Consider the following 23,760-nt stretch of genomic DNA (forward strand, 5'->3'; position numbering starts at 1 on the left):
GTTCTACTGCCACCTAATAGCAGCAACCAACTTTGCATTTCACTTTGAAGACTGGCCCCCACAGACAGTGGGAAGCACAGCCAAAGTGTTCTCTTTTCTAGCTTTGGGAACAACTGGCCAGGATATATTATCAGCCTTTAAAATAACTTCTCCTTCAGTGTCTGTTAATTGCAGCAAGCCTCTGGAAGAGCCCAGCTGAAATCTGCCATCTCCTGTGCCAGGATTTGACCTGCACTGAAAAACCCTTACTGAGTTCAAAGTAAGACTTGGAGCCACAACTGACATGTGAAGTCACCTGCTTATCTTATCACCTCCCCTCAGCTAGTGCATCCAAAGTCATTTGTATGTATTCCCAACCCACCTCCTGGGAAATAATTAGCCAAGCCTAAGTGCTCACCCTACAGCTCTCCTTATTGCTCCTCACTGTTCTTTGTTCACTCTTTCCATCTCTATTTCAGTCACGGGGACTGAAGTACTGTGTGCCTTACAGAGGGTGTGAGGAATGATGCAGAACAAGGGGTGGCTCTCATCCGGTCACTTCCCTACACAAGTCCAAGGCTTACTTTGGCCTGTTCCAAGGCTGAGCTGCACTTAGACTGTGAATCTGAAGCACTGGTGTCCTGCATGCTGGCACACAGTCCTGCTGTCCCTGTCTCAATCACTCAGCGTTACCAACCCACCCTGTTTATGTCTATCCCTCTCCCAGGTCCACTTTGTCAACAATGAATGCAACTGGATCTCACTTGCATTTGAAAAGCTGACCTTCACCAGCCCTCATTCCCAGGAGAGGTTTCTCTACCCAAGGCATTTTGGCTTCAGTCATGTTTGCATCAACTGCATCAACTATACTGGGAATACTCCCCTGGAATTGCTGCAGTCCCTTTCTCCATCCACAGTGAATTCCATCTAAAGGACAGCGTGCTGAAATTGGTGAGTGACTGTGCTTTTCCAAGTGAGGTTTTCCCTATCAGCACAGTGACTTCTACTTCCACTGAGGCAGGGTTCAGAATCGAGGTGCAGAGATTTTTCAGGGTGAGCCAGCATTGGATAATCTCTGCTTTTATGCATCAAAATGCAACAAAATGAGGAGGAAAAAAATCCCAAACTAGGTAATGGCAGAACAGGTGTTTAAGGGGAAGCTAAAGTGTAGGCAAAGACTGAACATGCAGCCCTCAAATCTTTGTTCTACAAATGGATTTGCTCCTTTGACAGGCCAGATAACTGTGCTCTTAGATCAGCTCCTGATAGTTTCAAGGAAGGTGAATGCTCAAGCATGGGCCAGGTTGCTAAAACACAGTTTCATAATGAAAAATTTGGCTCACTGTAAGGAATGTTTTAAAAGCCACCACAGAAATGCAATACACTAATGTGTTTATGAGATCTAATGCCATTCTTTGATACTATTTCCTTTGGATTTCCATGGAATAGTTAATGATTCTGCTTCCCTGTAAGTATCACTCTGCAGGAGGTTTACAGCAGGGTGTGTTTCTGAGTGTACATCAGGTAGAATTCAACTGTCTTAAGTGAATGGAGCCCCCTCCACCCCATGCAGCAATAGCAGAAGAGACTATGAGCCAGGTCTCTTCCCGATATTTGATTTCTGCTGTCACAAGAATATTGTGACAAATTTCTCCTGATCACATTAGAAGGAGCTCTCTTACTTAATTGCCTGCTGCTCTATTCCACCAGCATCCACTTTAATTTTTAATTGGGTCTAGCTCTGCTTTGCAGGCAAACTCACTGTAGCTATCACAGATTCTGAAGATTTTTTTCTTCTGTTGTTTGAGAGTGCATCTGAGCTGCTTTGTTCATTAGCTGCTGTTGCATTTAAGCCCAGTATGTATTTTGAGCCTTGATGTATGTCCTCAGTATGTCCAGAATCCTAAGCCATCTCCAGGTCTTTGTTCTGCTCTCCTTCCTGAGACAGGCTAACCTGTGTGTGTTAGTGCCTGAGCTGCAGGCTTCACTGACTACCATTACATCACCTGCTCTGGAAGGCTGGCAGAGGCAGTGCAGGAGTGAAGGGAGCTGATTTAAGCTTGTGCAGAAATGCCAGCTGCAGAACAGGTCCTGTTCTTGTGGCAATACAGAAGCCAGGAAGAAGAAAGTTTGCACAATTCAGAGACCACAAAATGTGTACTCAAGGCTTGTGTTCTCATCCACAAAGCAATAAAAGAGGCAATGAACTAAGTGCCTTTGTTCTCAAGGCAGAGAAGTGCACTGCAGCAAGGACCCCTTCAAGCTCTATTGTGATGCAGTTGCTTTGCTTGTGCCAGATTCACCACCTGTGTTGGTCAGTGGAAACATCCCAGTCAGGAACAGCCACTTACTCATGACATTATTTATTGTAATACACATTATTCCCCCTCTGTATTTTGACAGATGCCATTTCATTTTTGTTAAACAGAAACATCCTTTACAACTGCAAGGTTATCTCCTAACAACATGATGCCACTACAGCCAACCTTAGAACTTTACCTCTTGCTCTCAGCCCACTGGGGAGGAAAGGGAAGCCTAGGAAAGTGTAAAACCTTCCTCCCATATATGACATATAGTTAAGTAATTTGCTTGTTAAAGTCTTCTGCAGTTTTAGAAATTGCCATATAATAACACAATTCACAGCTGTGCTACTTAAGGATTTTTACCAGTTTGTTTCTGAATGTGCAATGGGCTGCTTCTTTTCAGGCAGTTTTATTGTTGCAGATAGACCGAATTTATCATAGCAAGCCAGGTTGGAAGGTACCTCAGGGATTATTTGATCCAAACTTTCAAAAGCACAGGCCAGATCTTACAGCAGGTCTGAATTTCAGTTGCCATTTAAAAAGACTAAAGCTCATAAGAAAAAAGGGTGAAAGCTCAGGGAGAAAAAAGGGTGAAAGAGCTTAACTTTCTACCTGCAGAGTGCCAAACAGGAATCTCAGGGGACTGAGACAACTCTTGGCTGCATCATTACTTTCAGGGAGCTAGAGTAAGGAAAGTGAACCAGTTCACAAAGAAAATAAAGTTACTGGACTCCTTACCTCTTTCTCTCATAAAGTTTTTCTCAGCTTCTGGGATCAGGAAATTATAAACCAGCTCTGCTACAATCTCTTCTGACTGTAGGCGAGTTCGACTACAGGACAGATGCACAGTGGTATTAGTATTTTAATTTTCTCTCCAGACCACCTCTGCAAAAACAGGTCTCCCTTGTAAATACTCTTTCCAAGGGTATTGTCATGGTAGCAGTTGTCAGTGGGGTCTCTCTTTATCCTACAAATAGGTGACAGTGTGACTGTTCCCCTTTGCACTGCCAGTGTGTTCACAGTGCACTGGAAAGCAGGAGCCCCTAACATTCCTTATCCTCAAAGGTACTTGGAAGCTCAGTTCCCTCTGATGACAAACTGAATTAGGCACACAGATATAGCTGAGGGTTTGTGTCTTTGTCCATTTAGTCTTTGGTCCATTGCTGAGTTTGCTAAATTCTTCCCTTTTGTGACTCTGCACTAGGCTGGCCCCGTGCTCTTTTCCATGCCAGTGTTTGGTGAGTTCCCAGCTGGCTCAGGGGCTGCATGCATTATCTACGCTTCATTCCCCCAAGGATTCCAACATTCTGCTTGTATTCATCTAGATACAAAATACACAGCTGCTCTGCCATAGGAGAGTCACTGTGTCATTGGGATTTTTATGGCTCAATACCAAAAACAGAGCATAGAAACTGAACTGGGGGTTTGGCAGGTCCTAAGAAGTATTCACTGCTGATGCCCCAGCCAAACACAGACTGGGGTGTTCTCAACAACTTACTTTACTCAAAGTGCCTTGTCAGGCAGCCAGCAATATGAGTGACCTCCATGGAAATTGGCAGTTCCTTAAAGAACAGCCACCCCAGAATGAAAGGCTATGTATAGCTGTATCTTTTAGGATCTCTTTCAAATGGATTTTCTGTAGCAGTGTAAATAAATGAAAAGATCGGTATGAATGGGTATTGCTTTAGGCAGTTCCCAGATTCACTTAAAGCTCAGTCACAGCCTCATACTGGTGTGGAGAAATCTAAAAAGGGTGATTCACAGATCACACAAGTGATTTGCAAAGGGAACCTGGCACACACTGTATGGAAATAAGTCTCTGATGGATTTATATGTGTGTAGCAGATAGGAGCAGCGTGGTTGCCATACAGCAGCCACACTAATGAAGTGACCACGAGCAGCACAGCTCTGCCCTTCCCATGGCCTGGGTGATGCACACAGCCACAGATGCACATGGTCAGGCAGGTTCTAAGCTGCTGTGAACAGCCCCTCACGTGCTGTTTAATAACCTACCGACTCTCCAGTTCGTAAGCAATGTCATTGATTTCTACAGCCCTTTTCTGAACCTCTTCCCTGGCTTGCTCTTCAGCTGTCCTCTCCATGCTACTCAGGATAACATCTTCCAAGTAGGTGTCAATAGTTCTGTCCTGAACATCCACCACCTAGAATAAAACACCAAGATATTGTTCCTCTGCCTATTGCTGTGCCAGGAACATAGTGGAAGATTTCCAAAGAAGCGTGAACAACAGATTTTCACAAGACTCTTTGTTTTGGGCAGGCCAACCTGAGATTTGTTTTCAGAGATGCTTTCTGTAAAAATTTATTATCTAGTAATTCTTTCTGAGAACTGATTGAACAAGTGCAGGTGAAAGAAAACCAATTCACAGATCCAATTCTGGTGCAGCAGGTTAGTCCTGTGAATGCAATGGCAGTTGCTCCCTCTGTTCTCATGGTCCCCTGAGCAAAAATTGCCCAGTAATAATCAGGGATATTGACTTCAGTAAATAAATCAGCTTTCATTCAAGCAAACCCTGAGGGAGAAAATTCCATCAAGCTAGTCAAAAACCAAGATAAAATTATTGGTTTCTTTATAATGGTTGTAGAGCTGAGATTCTAGAAATGGGTGTTTTCCATCTGCTAATCTGCAGGGCATAAGCTTATGGCACCTTGGCCTTACCTGCTTACCACTCAGAAATACATAAAAGATGAGAAGCTAAAATTTAAAAAAAAAATAAACATGGTGCCAGACCCTTTTGGTATTAACCACCTCCCACAAGGTTTGAAAATTATTGGTTTAGTCAATTAGACTCCCACTCATGTCTTTCAACGAGGAGAAATATGCTTCATGCAGTCAAAAGCTAGGAAGTAGGAACAGGACTATAGAATAGTTATGGAATATGGTAAATCTGTATTTTTTTTTCTTGATTTCAAGGTTATTTTATTTATTATTGTTACTTCAAAGTAAGTGTTTTATCTCTTGTTATTTGCAGTCCACTTTGGCCGAGGCAGGGAGGAGCAAAATCTTTCCAAACTCTTGCTTAAAGGCATCCTTCCTGGCAAAGCACATACCAGTTCTGCTGGGCAGAACAAGTGCTGACAAAACGTTATCCCTAGAGATGATCTAGGTACATCTGTTCTCCATAGGTGTTTACTGGAGAAATTTAGAAACCTACACCCATTCATGACAGGCCTAACAGGACTGTCTGTAGGGGTATTCAGATCATCCTCAGTTTAATGGGCATGACTCTCTCAGGAAGGGTTCACCCTCTCTTCACTAAGCTTTCTCCCTCAATTTTAGAACTAGCCATCACCAAAGACAGCGCTGAAGCAGCTCCCATCCATCTGGACCTTGCCACAAGGAGGCAGCTCCTACAGACTGCCTCCAGTTCCAGCGGTGTCCCTCTCTTGCCTGTCTGAAAAGCTCATCTTCCTCGTGCCGCCGGCTCTCCTCCAGCTGCCGCCGTCCGCTCTCCTCGGCTTCCCGCATCCTCCTCTGTCTCTCAGCCAGCATGAGCAGAGCATGGATCTTCTGCTCTTCTTGCAGCCTCACCAGCTCTTTGGCCAGAAAATCAAGCATGTTCGCCAGTGCCCTTCCTTCTACTGTGGCCAAGTCTCTTTCCAGTGCTGACAGCTTTCAAAAGAAAAATGCAAAGAATTGTGTTACAAACCCCAGGAATGTTGTACAAAGTCCCAGGACTACCACAGGCATGTGAGACAGCTCTGCAGCATCCACTCAGACCAGCCACGGGACAGTCCCAGGAGTCTGGCACTCTTCATGTGCTACATGCCCTGACTGGTTTCTACACAGTGCAACCATGAGTACCTGCAGCTTCAGGCATTGAACCTAAAACTGTACAAGTTACTAACTGCTGACAAATTCAAATTGACAGTAATTATATGAAGTTTGCAGAAGTGCAAATGAGACCTCAAAATTCCGGGTAATGGAAAATCAGAAAGTCTGTGACAGAGTTGAGACAAGATTCCAGGTGTTCAGCATTACTGTGCCATTCACTCCTTGCTCCAGGCACATCCTGTTCTATGGGCTGGGTATGTGTGATTGCACTACAGAAAGAGACAAGATCTATGGGGAGTTCCTTATCTCCAGAATGGACTCTGAAACCACAGGCCTTGGCAGGAGGGAATGTCTAGAACTGGCTGGGATGCTGTGTTCTGTTGAAATAAACTGGCAATTACAGAATAGACCTAAACATAAAAGTTGAAGTGGAGCTGAAATATCCCAGACAAGTAATAATAAATCAGCTTTGCTATACAGCTGTGCCATTTGCCCAGGCAGTGCTTCAAAGGAAGTGAGATTGTCATTGTTGCACAGATCTAGAAGTGACAGCACTTAGCCCACAGGTGTTTCAGATGGAAGATGGTGATGCAGTAACTGCACCACCCCACAGGGAGGGATAACATGGAACTAAAGTGCTCCCACCTCTTCATTGCTTCAGGTGCTGTATATAAAACTGGTGTTAAATGGAGGAAAACAACTCAGGAACACTCTTGTGTTAGATTTTTGTTATATCCGAGTCCAAAATTTTCAGCTCCTCATCTTTGACTGTTTTATGTGGAGTTTCCATCCTCTTTAGGCAGGAAGCATTTATTTTACACTGAAATGGTCAAAAATGTGAAAAAACTTGTGACCACCAAACCCTATAGAACTGAGAGTCATCGGTGACTTTCTGAAATAGCCACACACATAGAAAACTACTGCACATGCATTCCAGAGAGTTTAGAAGTTCACAATGTTTGAAAACCTGAGCCCTGGACTGTGAACCTATAGAGACAGTTAAAAAAAAAGTGAAAAGTGAGAGGAGGCCGATACCAGCAGAGGGGGATAGTGACACTCCAAAAGGGAAATTCCAAGATCAGAGGTCAGTGTCTTTACCATTAGCTCGCTCTCCTTCTCTAAGAATGTCATTATGCTGTTTGAACTGATTTCTCATTCGCTCTCACCTGGGCTACCAGAAGAAATGGAGCACTGCAAATTTCTAATACCTAAGGCTTTTATTTTTCTCTTAATTCCTCAGTAGAAATAATCTGTATTCCTGCATTCCACACCTGGACTTCCTGTGCATGAAGGAGTATCTGGAAATGCTAAATGGTAAATGATAAAACTCAATCACCTGGTTCAATTTTTACTGGGATCTAAGGGGAAATTTTGTTGCTGCCCAACCAGCAGGAAACAGTGGTCTGGCTTCATCTCCACCAGGTCAACTTGCCAGTGCATGCTGTTATTGTAAAATGGAAGCTGCCAAATTGCCTCACAGCTGGTCATTGAAAAAACAGCAGAGTAGTAAAAATTACAAGAAAACTTGCAGGAATGTGATAGATACTGCATTCTCTGAATTGTAGTAAACTCTGGGCAAAATTTCTTTATGACTCACTCCTGACCAGCATCTGTCATTTCATTCACTTTCCTCTGGAAGGTTGTGGCACTGTAAGGAAACAGGATGGAAATGTGCATCCCTGGCTCTCACTAGATCTTTGGCAGAGAATGGAGCCCAAAATTTCTTTGCTCTGCATACAGTGGCAGGTACCTCAATGTGTCACCATTGCTAAGGTTCTAGAAGTCTTGAGCCCAGCAGGATTTACAGAATAAGTTGGCTTTGGCTTCCTTTGTGAGGTTTTATGTGTGAGGAGGAGCCTGAGAGGGTGCCAAGCCAGAAAAGGGACAGGAAAGTGACAGAGCAGTAACAAACACTCAGGAAAACATCCAACAGATGTGAGTGACAAGCATGCATTGTGATACCAGGTCATAGTACCCGTCAAACCGATTGAAATGTGGGAAAACTGAGGGTCATCTGACACTGCTGTTTGTTCCAAGCCCTGTAAATATAAATAAGTGCTCTGTCTGCAAACAAAGCAAACACAGGCTGCATAGCAGCTGTGGTCAGGGTGCCTCAGTCTGTTTCTGAGATTCCCCAGAGCCTCCAGAGCAGTGAGAGAGCAATTTCAGCCCCTCAGGCATTCAGTGCTTGGCCTGTGCTACGAGAGCTTTATTGCTATTGGGATGCCTTCTGTGCTGTGGATAATAGAAAACATAAAAAATTAAATGTGAGAGTGTTGTGGTACTGCAAGCACAGAGTGTCTGGTCAGGACAGAGCTGTGAATCAACCTTCCCATCTATGCAAGCAAACCTGCTTCATTTGTGAGTCATGCTGTCGCTGTAAGGACAGCGTCATTTGCTTCTGTGCCTTCAAGAGCAGCTGTCCATCCTCCTGGAGTGCGTGAGTGGTGCGCAGCTCTTGGATCAGATCCAGGTGCCTCTCCTTCCCTTCAAATATCTTTAAAATAAAGGTGAACCACTGAGCATATCAAATGGAGAATATAGAGCAACATGTTTTTGCCAGTAACACACATCCTTCTTCTCAAAGTTGCAAGGTCAGCTGTTACCAAGACCTCTCTGTAATAAATTTGTGGTTGCATTTAGGCAAACCCTACAGCTGTCAGGTAAAGCTGCTACTTTTTAATTTTTTTATTTTAGTTTATTATTATTATTATTATTATTATTATTATTATTATTATTATTATTATTATTATTACTATTACTATTATTATTATTATTATTATTATTATTATTCTGTTTGGCTTTACCCAAACTCAAACCACTGGAATGTTCTAATTTCCAGGGAACAACAACCTATGTCAAAAAGGTAATAGTCTTCTGCATACCCTGTTATATCAGCCTCAATGTCAAAGCTTTACAGTGTTTCAACACCTCATGTCCTCTGACCTTCATTTTGAGAGAGCCCAGCAACAGCCCAAAGCCATGAACTGGTGAGGAGGTTACTGAAACTGCTGCTATCCCTGTTATGGGGTTATGTGGCCCAGCCCACCCTGACACTGTTTTACTCTCAATCCCACTCTCTTCCAACTGGACTTCCAAGAGCAACAAAAGATCACTCAACCCTGCTTGGTCATTCTCCAACTCAGTAATGTATTTCTGATCCAGCAGTAGCTGGAAGAAGATTCCTAAAATGGTGGGACATTTCATGGTCTGAAAGTCAATAATCCTTCAGTGGCCTCAACCATCGTTCTCACAGATCATCACACAACTGGAGAACACTTGGGAACTCTATATTCCACCTCTAGCCACTTCCACAATACTGTATTGTTTGCTAAAGCTCAGGGTCCTGCATGACAACACTAAAAAACATTAAATAGTTACTTTAAGAGATAGCATCAACTGTACTTTTTGGGGACACAAAAACAAACCTTCAGGACTGGTCTGATCACAAGTGACAGACTTGCTTAATATAAAGCCCACAAGGCATGGCTACTGAATTAATTTTTAGTTAGACCCCCTTCTGCTCCCCTGAAAGCAGAATGTTGTGTCCTACACATCACAGTGGTAGGCTTCAGTTGCTCCTCATCTGGGGTCCAGCTCACCACCAGTGGAAACCAGAAAGATGGTATGAAATACAAGCTGCCCTGCTGGGAAGTGGGAGGTTTCTTGTGCCTAGAACCTTGGCATAATCATGGCAGAATGTACTCATGGTCCAGATCCAGTCTAGAATTTGCCATTTGAGTAACTCTGCTGTGAAAAGCCTCACTATCCCTGCCTAGTGCTGTGGAAGAAAGATTGCAAACACCCTTTGCAATCAGTCATTCCCACCATCATTCTGAAGACTGACATAAACAAGAAGACACAATACCATGTTCTGAAGAGCCCTGCCTCGGAGCAACTTCTGCAGACAGATCACTGCCAGGTCTATTTCCTCTTCCTCCTGCCAAAACATGACAAATATCCACAAAATAATCAGCTATTTCTTTGGAGACTGGGATTTCTGTAGATTATCTGTCTAACTGTTAAACAGTCTAACTCATATCCTGTCTTTCCTTTGTTGTTTCTGAACACCATTCTTTTAATTTCCAGGGAAAGGAAGGTGAGTCAGAATAACATGTACTTTCATGTTTTTCAAGGGATGGAGAAGAAAGATTGTATAATTAGATTCTATTTGAAATTTTAGAGGGTCTTTAGAGATGAGAACCTAATGATAAGGAGATGTTGATGGAGAAAATTACTGTATGCATTTTAAGTACTATTTGTAGCTTGACTGAATCTAAGTTTGCAAAAAAAGCATCAGCTACATTAATTTAACAAGTCAAGACACTAAGAGGACAGAATATGTCCAAGAGAGCTGTTAACCATAAAAAAGGGTTTTAAATTAAAAGGGAACATTTACAATTTTTCTTTTGATATTTATTCCAGTGGTGATATTTATCAGAGTAACTCAGTAAATTTAAGACTCAGAAAGTGATAATTTGGAAGCAAAATTAACCACAGTCCATTGTGATTTGTCTCTTTAAGAGCTTTCCTGGCCTAGCGTTGTGTGATTGATAGCAACTTGGAAGAATGATGGAGCATGGTGGGAAAGGGAACATGACCACTGAAGGTAAAAAAAAGGGGCTTATTTTTAATAGAGGAAGTAGACAAAGCACAGATGGCAGCACTTTTTCTAGGTGAGGGGTTTTCTAGTGGAGTTGACAGTGGGAAAAGGAAAAAGTTCATTGGGCGCCTGGGAAAAATAAAAAGAAATCTTAGAACTGGAAGCATGTTTTTTTTAATAAAGAACCTATGAGGTCTGCATTGACATGTGGTATTTAAGAAGTGCTGGAAAAACAGGGAAGAGTGTGGGATGAGAGAAGTTGTGTGGGCTTGACTCTTAGTTATCTGTTTTTTCTTAGGTGTTGAAGATTAAGTTTTCCAAATGCAAAAGGAAGCATTCCTGCCTTTCCACACCAGCACTCAGGAGGAGGAAAGCAGAACTAGCGAGAGGACTTGTGATTCGGTATGTTCTTCTTCTCTGGAAAGAAGGAATGAATTTCCAGTCCTAGAGAGCTAAACTCTACCACATCACCTGGCTACAGTGTGAAATCCCTTCAGGACAGTTTTGGAGATGGTGATGGCACACATACTGGTAAGCCAAACTCCTTGGTGTGATACTAACTAAGATTAGGTTTGGATTTTTATGAGGAGCATTTTTCTGTACTTCTGTTTTTGAATGCTGCAAAGGATGCCTTAGCAAGTATAATCATCAGCTTGTCCATCTGCCTGCTACAGACCAGCAGGAAAGAAAGAGGGGAGATGAAAAGCCTATCATGCCCTGCAGAAAAAAAGAAAAAATAAGGATATAGAAGAATCTATGAGATGGCTGCAAACTAGAGGAGGCTGGAAGAAAGTTTTAAAGTAATGAAGGAATTCAGAGGTGCTCTGTGAGCTTGTTGTGGCTAGTAAGTCCATTAGAAATGACCAGGGAGAGAAGCTGTGGATGCTTGCAGCCTCCATTCTCTCCATTTCATCCTGGCACAGTTTCTTTCCAAGATCCTCAGTTCCAGTGGGAAGCATTTAGCAGTTGGTACTTGTATGGGTGTGTGGCAGGAAGAGAAACATTAACAACACAGAAGAGCCTTGTTTGTAGTGCTCCTCACAGCCACCTGGTAGGAGAAACCTTACTTGGATTTGGCAAGGCAGGAGATGTTAGTGCTGCTCTTCAGTGGCTCAAGTGGCCTGATTTTACAGATGGAGCTTCACTGGAGAGCTCCATCTTTTATGTGTTCGCACATAAAAATTCTTGAAAATAAACCAAATGTTGACAAAATTCATGAAGATGGAATTCTACTGTATTTGAATTAAAAAAAAAAAACACCCAACTATAATCTGTGACCACACTCAAGAATGACTAAAAGTGGTAGAAAAATTTTTCTGATTTCTTTACATGTTACCTCAAAGTGCTTAAAAATCTGCCAAACTGGTAAGCCTAAACAGTGTAAACCCACCACTGCAATACAGTATCTAATGCTTAGAAGTTGGTAAAGCTGTGAAAAGCTCTCCCCAAGGAGATAAAAAATTCTTGTTCCAGTCATCTTAAAATAGACTGCATAAAACATAGAATATCATACTGCACAAAGGAACACAGCAGCATGGATGATTTAATAAGACTTTCTCTCTTCACTTTCATGGTTGTGTGATTCTTAAATTCACAAGTTTAAATAGTAATTCTGTCTGATCCTTAGTACATCATGAAAATGGTGTTAGTAAGAAGACAAAACAGTCCACTGGGGCAACCAGCTCTTAAGTATGTTACTTTAACAAAGGAAAGGAAGTTGCAGCTCCCCTAAAAAGTAATTTTTTCCTACAGCATATCACAGCCCCCATGACACATCATTACTGCTGTTTCAATCTCTGCAGGAGAATCATTATCTGTGAACTAGTGCATGTTCATCAAACACTGCATCCTGCATGATGACAAGAGCTTCACTACAGAAAATTAATGAAGTGCATGCTCAGTGCTAAGCAGCCAATATCTCTCTGACTTCAGTAAGTCTAAACTTAATTGCCTCACTGGATTATGATAGTGCTGTCAGATCAGAAGGTTGGAAACTACTGAATAATAATGACAATAATAATGATGATGAAGATGATGATAACTTTTTGTCCCCCAAGAACAAGGAAATAACATGTCTACTAATTTTTGTCTTTTTAAAATAAAGTTTACTTCAGGATTTGGCCAACAGATACTGTAAATTATTTTCAAATCTTTGGCTGCCAGTATCCTTATAGAATAGAGACCAAGAGAGTCTTAAAAAACAATAATGGCTATTTTTAACAGGGATGCACACCAAAAAAGATAAAACTCCCTTCTTTCATTCCCTGGGCATTCCTTTAACAACTGTGTAGGAAACAACCAGGGATCAAAAGGGAAAAAAGTGCTAAAACCAGCTCACTTACAATTGATGGTTTTTCCAGGATTAGAGTGGGTGGTTTAGGAACAGGGCTTTCTACTTTTTCACAGACAGGGGGAGGCTTCTTTGGCTCCTTGGCTTTTTTCTTCTCCAGAAGTGCCTGCAAAAGACATCCAATTTAATATGAATGTGGGTAGATAGAACAACATAACAAGGCCAGTCCTCTAGATGCTGACTACACTGACTACAGGGAGCTGAAAGCTTTGCAGGCTTGTGGCTTCTATTTCTTCCTGTAGATCAACTGTAAAACTGACCATAGTCAGTAGATGAGGTTATTGGTTGGTCAGAAGACATTGAAGGGAATGTCAAAAATCATATGTAAGAAGGAAGCAGGAGTTATTTTACTGTATTTACCAATGAGTCATCAGCACTCGTGTGTCACCTAAAATTAATCTAAAATGGGTATGAACTTCATCTCTAATTCTCAAATAATTAATTTTCTAGGAATGCTATAACTCTTTTCCTCTAATGATAGGTAATGATTTTTACTGTGGTTTAGAAATGTTGTGCATTTGGGAGGTTTTATGAAGGGGTCACTTGAAGAGGGTATTGCCACTGTTCTGTGACAGGAAAATGTCTTTGTATGATAAGATATTACTGCACAAGATTGAACCAAATGACCCCTTCCTAGCAAAATATGTTTTGGATTTCTGCTCTGCTCATTTACAACTGCCCAGCAGCCCCATGGAACCCACAGCAACTGCACAGGTGGCCTGGGGGCAAAAGAGAAACTGTCTTGTCCGAAAACTTCCTTCTACCAAGAAAATGCAAAAGCCCATTAAGTGTGGGTTTATCTTGCTTGCAGCAGATGCCACACTTTGTCAAGCAGACTAGAGTGGAAGTGCTACCACATGCTCAGCTCTTTCAAGACCTTTTCAAACTGTTTAAAAAGCCCAAGTCCTGCCAATTTCCCACACCAGCCCCTTAGAACTGGATATTCAGATAAGCATTTCCAACTGCATGACAATGCTTGCCTGCTGCAGGACATGACACTTTGGCTTGCACAGAAAGGCAAGGGAGTATATCCATTTAAAGCTCCTTCAAAACTATAATCCTACTACTCTATGGTTGGCTCTTTAGCCTTATTATTGAAAGATCATATTTCAGCAAGGGAAAGTGTGCCTTTTCCTTTTTTCACTCTCTCTCTTTCAAATGTTCAAATACAGTATTTCACCAGGGAGGGAAATCAAAAGAAAAACTTAAGAAAAAAGTTCAATGCTGAATTTAGCTCTCCAGTAACAGGAAAATGATGGCATTTGCACAGAATTTAATTGTGAAATTAATGAAATTTTGAAACTCCAGTAGTCATTGTACAAAAACCCTTCTTGCATGTAGGATCTGATCTTTCAGGTCAGGATAATGAATTGCTCCAGAAAAGAGGTTTCTAGGTGGAGGGGATAAAATACTTTACTATTGAAAGCCTCTTAAATAGTCTGTGTTAATAATGGAAGAATCAGAGCCTATAAACTGCTTTTCAGCCATGTGAAATGGTTACAGCTCAAAAATGTTGAGAGATTTTCTGAACTGTGTTTTGTATGTGAAGACCTTAGAGCTCCCTAGCATGAAGATTATAACAGAGATTTATGAGGAGATTTGCATGGCAGGGCAAGGGAAGCAGAAAGAAAAAGCTGCTGAAGTTGTGACTCTCTTGAAAACAATGGCTACTATGTTTATTAGTACAATCTCACATTCATAAGAATTTTCCTAATAAAACTGTGGCCTCCAAAAATGTTTCCTGCTAACCAGAATAACAAAATATAACCAGACTAACAACTTTTAAAGACAGAAACATCTATGATTAATTTGGACAAGAGGGAATCCTTATTAATGCAGATTTGAGATATACTGCAGTTCTTAGAAGTGGCTTTGTTTTCATGTCAACACTATCTAGTGCCTGCTTGATTATCTTTACTAAGTAAAAAAAAAAAAAAAAAAAGCTTACTATTTGCTTTCTCTAATCTGATGCTTTAAATGATTTTAAGATTTTAACATAAGAAAAGAAAAAGAAAATATAGGGGGTTTGCCTAAACTGGTTCTGCCCAGCTTAACAAGTTCTCATTTTTGTAAACAGAGACACCAGGACTCAAGAATCACTACAAAATTACTTGATTTTAAAAGATAAAAGTGCTAAATTTCTGAGCAACATACACCAAATGTTACTGTCTACATATCATACTCCAATTTTCCTGATACAGACTACATTCCTTTATTCAGGTAGCAGGTTCAGAGTCAAGGTAGGATCTGACTGGATTGGACAGTGGAAGAACAAAAGTCATCTCTTTTCCATTCTCCTGGCAAATTCAGTGAACAGCAAATTGTACTCATGCTTTTCACCATACACCTTGGCTTCTCAGCCTGCTTCTGAGAGAAGCAGAACTTGACAGGGTAACAGCTTAAGAAGCAACTCTCCATTCAAAGAAATCATTCAATCCATTCTTTAGATTCCTCCATTATCTGCTCTGTGATCTTCTCCATCCACAAGATCCTAGGTATATTTGATTTTTGTGTACAGCACAAAGTATGCAGTCATGGTTCTCCTTCTTCCTCCTTGCTCACAAATGAAAATTGTGGGATTACAGAATCACAGAATCAATGAGGTTGGAAAGGATCTCTGAGATCATCGAGTTGAACCTATGACTGAACACCACCATGGCAAGTAGACCATGGCACTGAGTCTATCTTTTTTTTTCATGTCCAGTCTTTCTTTCAACACTGCCAGGGACCGTGACTCCACCACTTCCCTGAGCAGCCCATTCCAATGTCTAATCTGTGAAGAAATTCCTCCTAATTCCAATCTAAACCTCCCCTGGTGCAGTTTAAGACTGCGCCCTCTTGTCCTGTCACTGGTTGCCAGGGAGAAGAGGCCAACCTCCCCCTGGCTGCAGCCTCCTTTCAGGTAGGATCACTGAGGACAGGCTGCCAACCTGCTTAGCAATGAAGCCTGGCTGCTGCATCTCGGCTGATCAAGACTGACATAAAAGCTCTCAGAGCCTGTCTGAGCACGAGCCAACCAACCCTGTGTGGAGATCTGTTCTTGAAGAAATAACTGCTTTAACAGCCTTTCCTATGCTTTGAAGTTGGCAGAGATTTTCTCCAGAGACATTCTTGGCCCCTCTACTTCTCTACCTCTTTCCAGCAACCGGATGAAGGAAAAAAGACATGGTGAGAATTGCACGTAATGCTGAGGAGAGAAGTTTCTGGTTCTGACCTCATCTTGATACAACACTTTGAAACCACCTGATGCTGCATCCCTCTTGAGTCACCAGAGCATAGAGGGTCTGCCTAAAGTCATGTATTGTTCTGCACTGGGATGTCTTCTACCACCTCCTCCCCTCCTTGGTGTATGTATTTACCTAGCTGCATTTATTCTCTGCAGTAGTTATCTGTATTGGATGTTATGTCCTTAATGCCTTGGATTTTCATGCTAGGCTGTCTATATAATGGCTCACTTGCACTCCTTAAAGTACTGTTAGTTGTGCTCTGGCTAGGAACTATCTTTCTCTGTCCTTTTACTGATCTGGCTTAAGATAAAGATTTTTGTTGTTACTGTAAATTTTGGGTCACTCCTGTTTCTGCCATGATTACTGAATGTACATAATGCTTCTGCAAAAGGTTTCAGGATGGTCCTAAAATAAGTTTACTTCTAAAATCACTTCTTTTGGCTTAGTTTTATGTCTGAAAGAAGCAGCTCTTATTCTTAGGAGAACACAGATCCTTTTTGTAGTTACTTGGATTATTGCTTATCCCTTCTAAAAAGCATTAAGCTTAGGAATACCCTCAATATGACAAACAAAAAGGAATATAATGAGGAGAATTCATCCATCTTTCCTTGTGTTTGGCCAGAGAAGCAAGCCTTGACAATTTCCTTTATTAAAACTAATTACTTCTGAGGTCAGTATCTAGCATCCCTCCTATATTTGTCACTTGCTTCTAGATAATCCAGGAAAAATTTTAAAAACTCATTGTAGAGCTAGATCTCCGTGTACTCTGAATTTTCTAGGATTCCACTTTATTTCTAGGATTATGGGAGAGAATTTATGGATTAAGTGTGCTAGGAGAGTATTAAAATACAGCTTTAGAATAGAAAACTGATCTGGCTACTCAGCTATAGAGATAAAGCAAAGCAGCACAGTGCCCTTGTAAGATGATCCCCAATTACCTGCTTTAAACTTCTTTTCTACTGTGTGTGATGGGAGGTTTGTTGGCACAATTGGGACTGCTTATTCCAAGTGGTCAGAAAGCTCCTCTCAGGGAGGGTTGTCCTAAATTCTGTTAATGCAAGTACTCTGCATGCCTTACTGCTCTGTTTTTGACAGCTCCAGCAGCATTTGAGCTGGACCTGTCAGCAAGGCTCCGCTAAGCCAGAACATGCTATAGCCATTGAACTTCAGAAACAAAAGCCTCTGATGGGAGAAGTGACCAGGAACAGCAGCATAGAGCTCAAGAGATAATTGGGGCAGTCATTTCTTGATTCTCTGAACAGAAAGTTTGTTTAAATGTAACAGTGGAGGCAGTCTGGGTGTTTCACAGTGTCAGTACTTTCTGCTTGTCTGGACCAACCAGTCTGGTGTCTTTTTCTGTGTATCTAAAAGCAGCAGTTAAATTTTGCATAATGGATTTATTTTATCATTTTTGTCTGCAGAGGAAACAGTTTGTGATTTAAAGAGAATATGCATTTGGCATTTTTGTGGTGGGGAAATGAGTACTACTTATGTTAGCCTCTCAGTTACTATAACTCAATGCAGACCAAGGGATCTACACCGATTTAAGAAAGAAAATGTGCAGCATTGTCTGCATTTGTTCTGCATTCCATCTTCCTTTGTCCACCAGTTTTTCTTTGAAGAGACATAATTGTGTGAGCAGCCAGCATTTGGCTGCTCACACTTCTTCTCTGTGGCTACAGTTTAGACACTTCACCACAGTCTTTCAAACAATGAGTATTTTAAACCATCAGAATACAAGTGCTGTAACTGGAATTCAGCTCCAAAAGCTTGGACTAACATTCTGCTGACAATGAGAACCGTGTTATGATGCAGATTACACAATTACTTCTTGAATTTAATGCATACCCACCCAAACTCAAATCTCTTCAACACTTCTGTGTCTTTAAAACTACGAGTTTTGTCCTTACTCTTGAACAATTCCTGTAGCACTCAAGATTTTTTTTGGAAAGTTTCTTTCTGGATAATAATGAAATGCAATTCTTCATCTTTACAAGATCCAGCAGAATTTAAATTTGAGATAATATGATTGATTTTTCAGACCAAGATTTCAATTTAAAATTTAGCAATAGCAGATTACTGTCTGCTTTGACATTATTATTGCATTACACTAAAACAAAAGAAGTGTGTGTATATATATATATATATATATATATATATATATATATATATATATAAATGTAAGTGAAACTTGCCAAACTTTACAAATGAGAGTCACTATTTTCCAAAGATACAGAAGCCAGCCAAGAATATTCCTGATTTTACATGAAGGTAACCCTCAACAGCATCACAAGAAGTGTACTTAAAAGTACATGTAATTTACAAATATTGTGATTGCAGATGCAAATGAGGCACTTCTTTCTTTGGTGGTTAATTGCATATATGGACACCTCATCTGCATGAACAGTTGTGATAAATTAAGATATGCAAAATGCTATTAGCATGTTTGCAAATCAGATGCTGTTCTTAGGGAGCAACAGTGATATACATCCACCATGGTGACCTGATTTTATGAGTGGGGTCATTTTAATCATGCTTTGCTACAGATGCTTTTACAATGTGTACTTAAAATGTACTTTTAAAATAATGTACAAAATTTTTAGAATATTAATCCAGATTCTCTTTCTTTAATTATTGGAAGCTTGACAGTATAGCCAGTAGTGTATTATAAAATGGAGCAATGAGAATGAGAAAAGGGTGAGAATTTCAAATTGACATAATATGTTCCAATCCAAATACCTGATCTGTAGGAAGACAGATTTGTTTGTGCTTGTTGTCTATAGGATTGGAGCAGAAGCAGGAGTGAGAGTACTGATGGGCTGAGTATCAGAGCAGTACTGGTCAAGCTTGCAACAGTCTGCATGTTTGATTCATTCTGTCTTAGAAGCTGTTTTACAGAATAAGAATTCAGTACAAAAATTGGGAAGAAGCTTACACATCTTCCTAATTGCAATTATGAGCAGTTCAAATCTAAGAGGAACTGACATGCTGCTGGACGCAGCTTCATACCTGGTGAACTTGTGCCAGGACTACCTCTAGTCTTCCTGACCTTTTAATATAGCCAGTCTTAGTGATAATGCATTTAGGTTTTGGAGCTTTAATCTTGATCGGGAAGATAGAAGGCGGGGCAGATTTTTCCAGTTCACACAATCCTAAGATTATAATATGAAGAAAGATTATAATATATACAAGGATTTCAATACAAACAATGGTTAAGTAGTGGAGTGATGGGGAGGGAAACTTGAATTTTGGCAATATCTCAAGTAAGTACCTCCCACAACTAAGTGTTTCCAAAATGCCTTACCTGCAAAGGTGTTAAGATAGTAGTTTTTTACCGCATAGTAGTCAGAATTGTTGTCTGGGAAAAAACCAATTCGAGACAAAGGAGCGTATGTTTGTGATGCAAAGTCATTATACTCTCTGATGATATCTCGTCTCTCCAGCTTTCCCATCCAATTCTTCCTCTTAGCTATCAGTTTCCTGAGCACTGAAAAGGAAATACAAATGTGAGACAGTTCACACAAATAGTTCTATAAAAGCTGTGTCTTTGTAAATTCACAAGAGCTTTTGCTAGATAAAATAAAAACATGACAAACCAAATGCTGGCCATGCACATTGATATTGTGGATACAACCTATTTCATTTTGAATAGATGGTAACCTTGTGAAAATGGAAATGGCTTGTCTGAAAACTGTCTCATACCCTTCTCTTCCTGTCTTTCAGACTTACTCAATGCACAGTCATGCTGAATCTTTCTCATTTTCTCTTCTTTAGCCTTCTGATGATTTTCCCAGTGGTCGTTCAAGCGCATGGCATTCAGCTCATTCCGATTCTCCTCTCGCCTCTGCAACAGCTTCTTAAAGACTTCCATTTGAACCTTCTGCAACCTGCAAGGAAAGAAAAGGTCAGGCAGTATCAAGTGTACTCTGCAGTGTTCTGTGCAATGCTGTCATCATCAAATCCTACATACCTTTACAAATAGCTCATATTGCATTTCTCATATTCAGTCTTTCATTTTAAAAAGGGAGTTAAGCAGTGGTAAAATATATTGTGGTAGCAGACCTGGAGACTAAATTTAAGAAAAACATCCCTTCCCAAAATCAGGGTATTTTCACAGAATTAAAAGGCTTGTTGTACCCTTCAGTCAATCTACTAAACCTTCTTGCTCCTCCTCTACTCAGCAAATAATTAAAAGAAATAAAAGAGCATAAGTGGACTCCTACTTATCTATTTCCTCTTCTCTATAGGCCCACTCCTTCCTTTCCATAGCCTCCATCATCTTCAACCTCTTTGCGATGTTTGAGGGACTGTCCATGGGTGGCAGGGCTGCTTCCCAAGCACGTTTTTCCCGGATGCGGTCAATAATCTCCATCTCAGCTTGTCCTGCTGGCAGCCCCCGACCTTACAGGGACAAGAAGCATTAGCTCTTTGAGAGATTGGCAAATCCTACAAATAGACACCACCAAAAAGGGCTGTATGGGTACAGAACCATGTAGTAAACACAAGCAGAACTGTCAAAAGCCAGAAGTAAATACTTCTAAGACCAGCGAGATTCTACAGTATGAGGTGTGGTAGGAGCTGCAGTTGCTACAGTTCAGTGCACACTAACACTGGCACTTCATTCTTCTACTGCAGGCTGCAAAGGGAGAAAAGCTTCTCTAGGAAGATACTTTCTGAGAATGAGGACTTTCTTTGGCATGTGCCATGTCCATCATCATTACAGGTGAGACACTGGGAGATGAGGATCACAGGTATGTTCTGGGGCAGCAGTCTTCATCCTGTATTTTTGTAATGATGTTCAAAACTCAGAGCAGCTGAAGAACAGTGGGTTAATGGAAAAACTGCTCCTAGTTCCCATTTGTGAAACATGATCTTTTTATATTGAATGGTCTTCAAAGCCCTTCATGAAATGCCCCAGAACCATTAAGTAGTGAAATATCATACTTATTTTAGAAACAGACAAAATAATCGCCCCAAATGCACACAAAGAAAAAGGCCACCAAAACTGGCAATAGCCTGACATTGAAAAGAAAAGAACTTCCTGCTAGAGGTGACATGATTATTTTAAATTATCTTAATTTCACAACTCACCCCAAGTGAGTGTAGCAAGTGTCAGAATTTCAGGGACTGAGCCACTGCGGACTATATATTCAGGGGAATAGGGATCTGTCTGTGCTTCACCATCCCTGTAATCTGTCTGTGTCCCCAGGGTTCGGAACATGAGGCTGAGGACCAGGCTGTCCCCTGCATCCTCTGCATCCCTTGCAGCTGACAGGATACGTGACTCTGTCCTAGAAAGAGGTGCAAGATGGAAGATTGGTCACATTCATTAAAAAAACCTCCAAGCAAACAAACCAGAAACATGTCAGTCAAAGGTAGGAGTCTTAAATGTGTTTTGGTTTATCTTAACATTATTCTTGTTGATGTTAACTCTGTTATGTTTGGTAAAAGCAGACTGGGGCTACACTGAGTCTGAAATACCCTTCTTAAGTAAATAATCCAGAAATCTTCTAGTTTCAGCTCTCATGATTATTACATACAAATCTTCCCTACCAATCCATTCTAAAGCATTGCATTTAATGGACACAAAATTCTTGAAATAACATGAAGTAGGACTGCTTCAATTTAGTTTACATGTTTCTCTTCCCAACAATTCCAGAATAAAAATTTAATTCTGATATAAGCGTGTGCAATTTCCATTAACCCTACCAGGAAGTGAATATTATTATGTGACCTCAAAATTTGATACTCTCTGAAAACCACATTAGACTACATTACTGATGCTCTACATCTCTGAGCAGCACTGCATCTATCAGAGATTAATAAAATATAAATAATAAAATATCAGTAATATAAGTATAAAAATATAAGTAATAAAATATCAGAAGACTTTCCAACAACAGTGCTCTACTAGAGAATCTTTGCAATGGTATCTCTTCTAGAATTCAGAGACACCAAGCTTTCTATTTCAAACGTCATAGTCTTAACACACTAGAGGCACATCCTTTATTCACAAAGAACTACTTATATACTGCAAGCAAATTCTGAAACAGTCCCTTATCTATTTCCTCTAGAATTCTCAATGATGAGAGCAGCACCTTACTTCTTAACAAGCTTTTCCTGTTGGTTCATTATGAAAAATAGTGGTCACCAGCTAAATCGTTTCCTGATCTTTTTCTGGTGAGATGTTACCCATTATAACAGTAATTTTCCAAAAGTCTTACTACTTACTCTTTCTTTGTATCAGCAACAGGTTCTGGAACACCTGCTGGAAGCAGCTTAGAAAAGCTGAGAGGTCTGAAGAGAGAGAATGAAAATAAGACAACAAGGAGGAGCCTAAAAGATCATTATGGTTCAGAAAAAACGCAGTCCACTAAATTCAGTGGAGTTAATACTGATTTCCCACAACTGTGGTTCTGTTAGATGCATGTTTAAGAACTGTGCCTAAATATTAAAGAACTCTTTCATAGCCAAGGAGGAACAGAGTTTACAGTTTCACCAATAAACACCAGGACTGAGTGTTATTCTTGTAAGTCAAAGCAGAAAGTGGAGTTGCAAAACAAGACAATTACTAAAGTTAGTTTTGAGTGTGTTCCCAATATTTTGTGTATGTTTCACTAAGTATCTTACTTTTTTTACTTCACTTTCACTTTTTTGAAAGAGTGGTGTTTTTTTTTAATAACTGCTTGAAATCCTGAAATTCATTCCTACAATTAGCTGATAAGCTGGTTTGGACTTATCTAATTTCATTGTTTCATTTTTTGCAATACTTTATGAGGTATCTTGAAAGTGGTTTGGGCTCAACTACATATTAATAATTCCTTCCTAGGCATTCTTATAGTTTGCATATTGCAGTTCTCTGTCAATTTCCCTTAGCCTTTGGGAGACTTTGAAGCTTAATTTCACATTGCAGAAGATAACATCATCTTTGTTCTTTTAAAACTGTTGATAAAGGAGCAATAATAAACTTCAACTTATTAAACTTTGCAATTTTTTATATTTAAAGTGGATATAGTGGCCAATAACTGCTGAGTAAAATAGTGAATGCAATTCAAAGTGTATGTGACTAAGCCAAGAATGCTTGTATGCTAGCTGTTGGTTCAGATCTTGAGTCCATTGCTGACCTGCAATGTCCTTGTGGAAGGAGCAGAGCAGTCCTGCAATAGGGGACATGGATGAAAAGTTAATCAAGGCTTCCCTTTGCTCCCTTTCTGCTCCTGGAAGAAACTGGGAGTTAAAGGGTTCCTTCTAGAGAAAACACCTTTCTAGGGGTCTGGAGAACCACCCTGCCTTTGTAAATATCTTCTTCCTCTGCAGGATGATCTACAGCCCAAACTTTCTTATTAAGTACAGAATGTCTGATATATTTGCTTATATGGTAACTCATAAACAAAAATTCTGTCATAGTGTGAATTTAGAAAGACCTTGTGTTTTAAGACCTGGTTACTGTTAAAATTTTCTATTTTATCAAAGTACTGACAGAAAATACAGAAAAAATAATGCTC

General features: G+C 40.4%; 1 protein-coding gene and 1 long non-coding RNA gene across 6 annotated transcripts in view; one reads left to right on the top strand and one right to left on the bottom strand.

Annotated features, from left to right (window-relative positions):
- CFAP91 (cilia and flagella associated protein 91) overlaps positions 1 to 23,760 on the bottom strand; it is a 40,161-nt gene that overhangs the window by 9,811 nt on the left and 6,590 nt on the right. For all 5 annotated transcript variants that reach the window (XM_071433276.1, XM_071433278.1, XM_071433277.1 and 2 more), the window contains exons 5-16: positions 22,487 to 22,552; positions 21,347 to 21,546; positions 20,479 to 20,656; positions 19,985 to 20,142; positions 19,560 to 19,742; positions 19,265 to 19,407; positions 13,021 to 13,134; positions 9,944 to 10,015; positions 8,426 to 8,572; positions 5,692 to 5,913; positions 4,296 to 4,444; positions 3,021 to 3,112 (exon numbers count right to left, since the gene is read on the bottom strand). In XM_071433276.1, coding sequence (XP_071289377.1) covers positions 3,021 to 3,112; positions 4,296 to 4,444; positions 5,692 to 5,913; positions 8,426 to 8,572; positions 9,944 to 10,015; positions 13,021 to 13,134; positions 19,265 to 19,407; positions 19,560 to 19,742; positions 19,985 to 20,142; positions 20,479 to 20,656; positions 21,347 to 21,546; positions 22,487 to 22,552 — 1,724 coding nt within the window. The remainder of the gene's footprint in view (positions 1 to 3,020; positions 3,113 to 4,295; positions 4,445 to 5,691; positions 5,914 to 8,425; positions 8,573 to 9,943; positions 10,016 to 13,020; positions 13,135 to 19,264; positions 19,408 to 19,559; positions 19,743 to 19,984; positions 20,143 to 20,478; positions 20,657 to 21,346; positions 21,547 to 22,486; positions 22,553 to 23,760) is intronic.
- LOC139592897 (uncharacterized) lies at positions 163 to 23,241 on the top strand. The gene is made up of 8 exons (XR_011680136.1): positions 163 to 259; positions 707 to 930; positions 10,600 to 10,684; positions 10,977 to 11,209; positions 20,030 to 20,159; positions 20,891 to 20,978; positions 21,465 to 21,630; positions 22,503 to 23,241. It is a non-coding gene; the product is annotated as an uncharacterized lncRNA (long non-coding RNA).

This window comes from Agelaius tricolor, unplaced genomic scaffold, assembly GCF_023055355.1.
Source record: "Agelaius tricolor isolate 1412-34295 unplaced genomic scaffold, bAgeTri1.0.p SCAF_9, whole genome shotgun sequence".
Lineage (NCBI taxonomy): Eukaryota > Metazoa > Chordata > Aves > Passeriformes > Icteridae > Agelaius > Agelaius tricolor.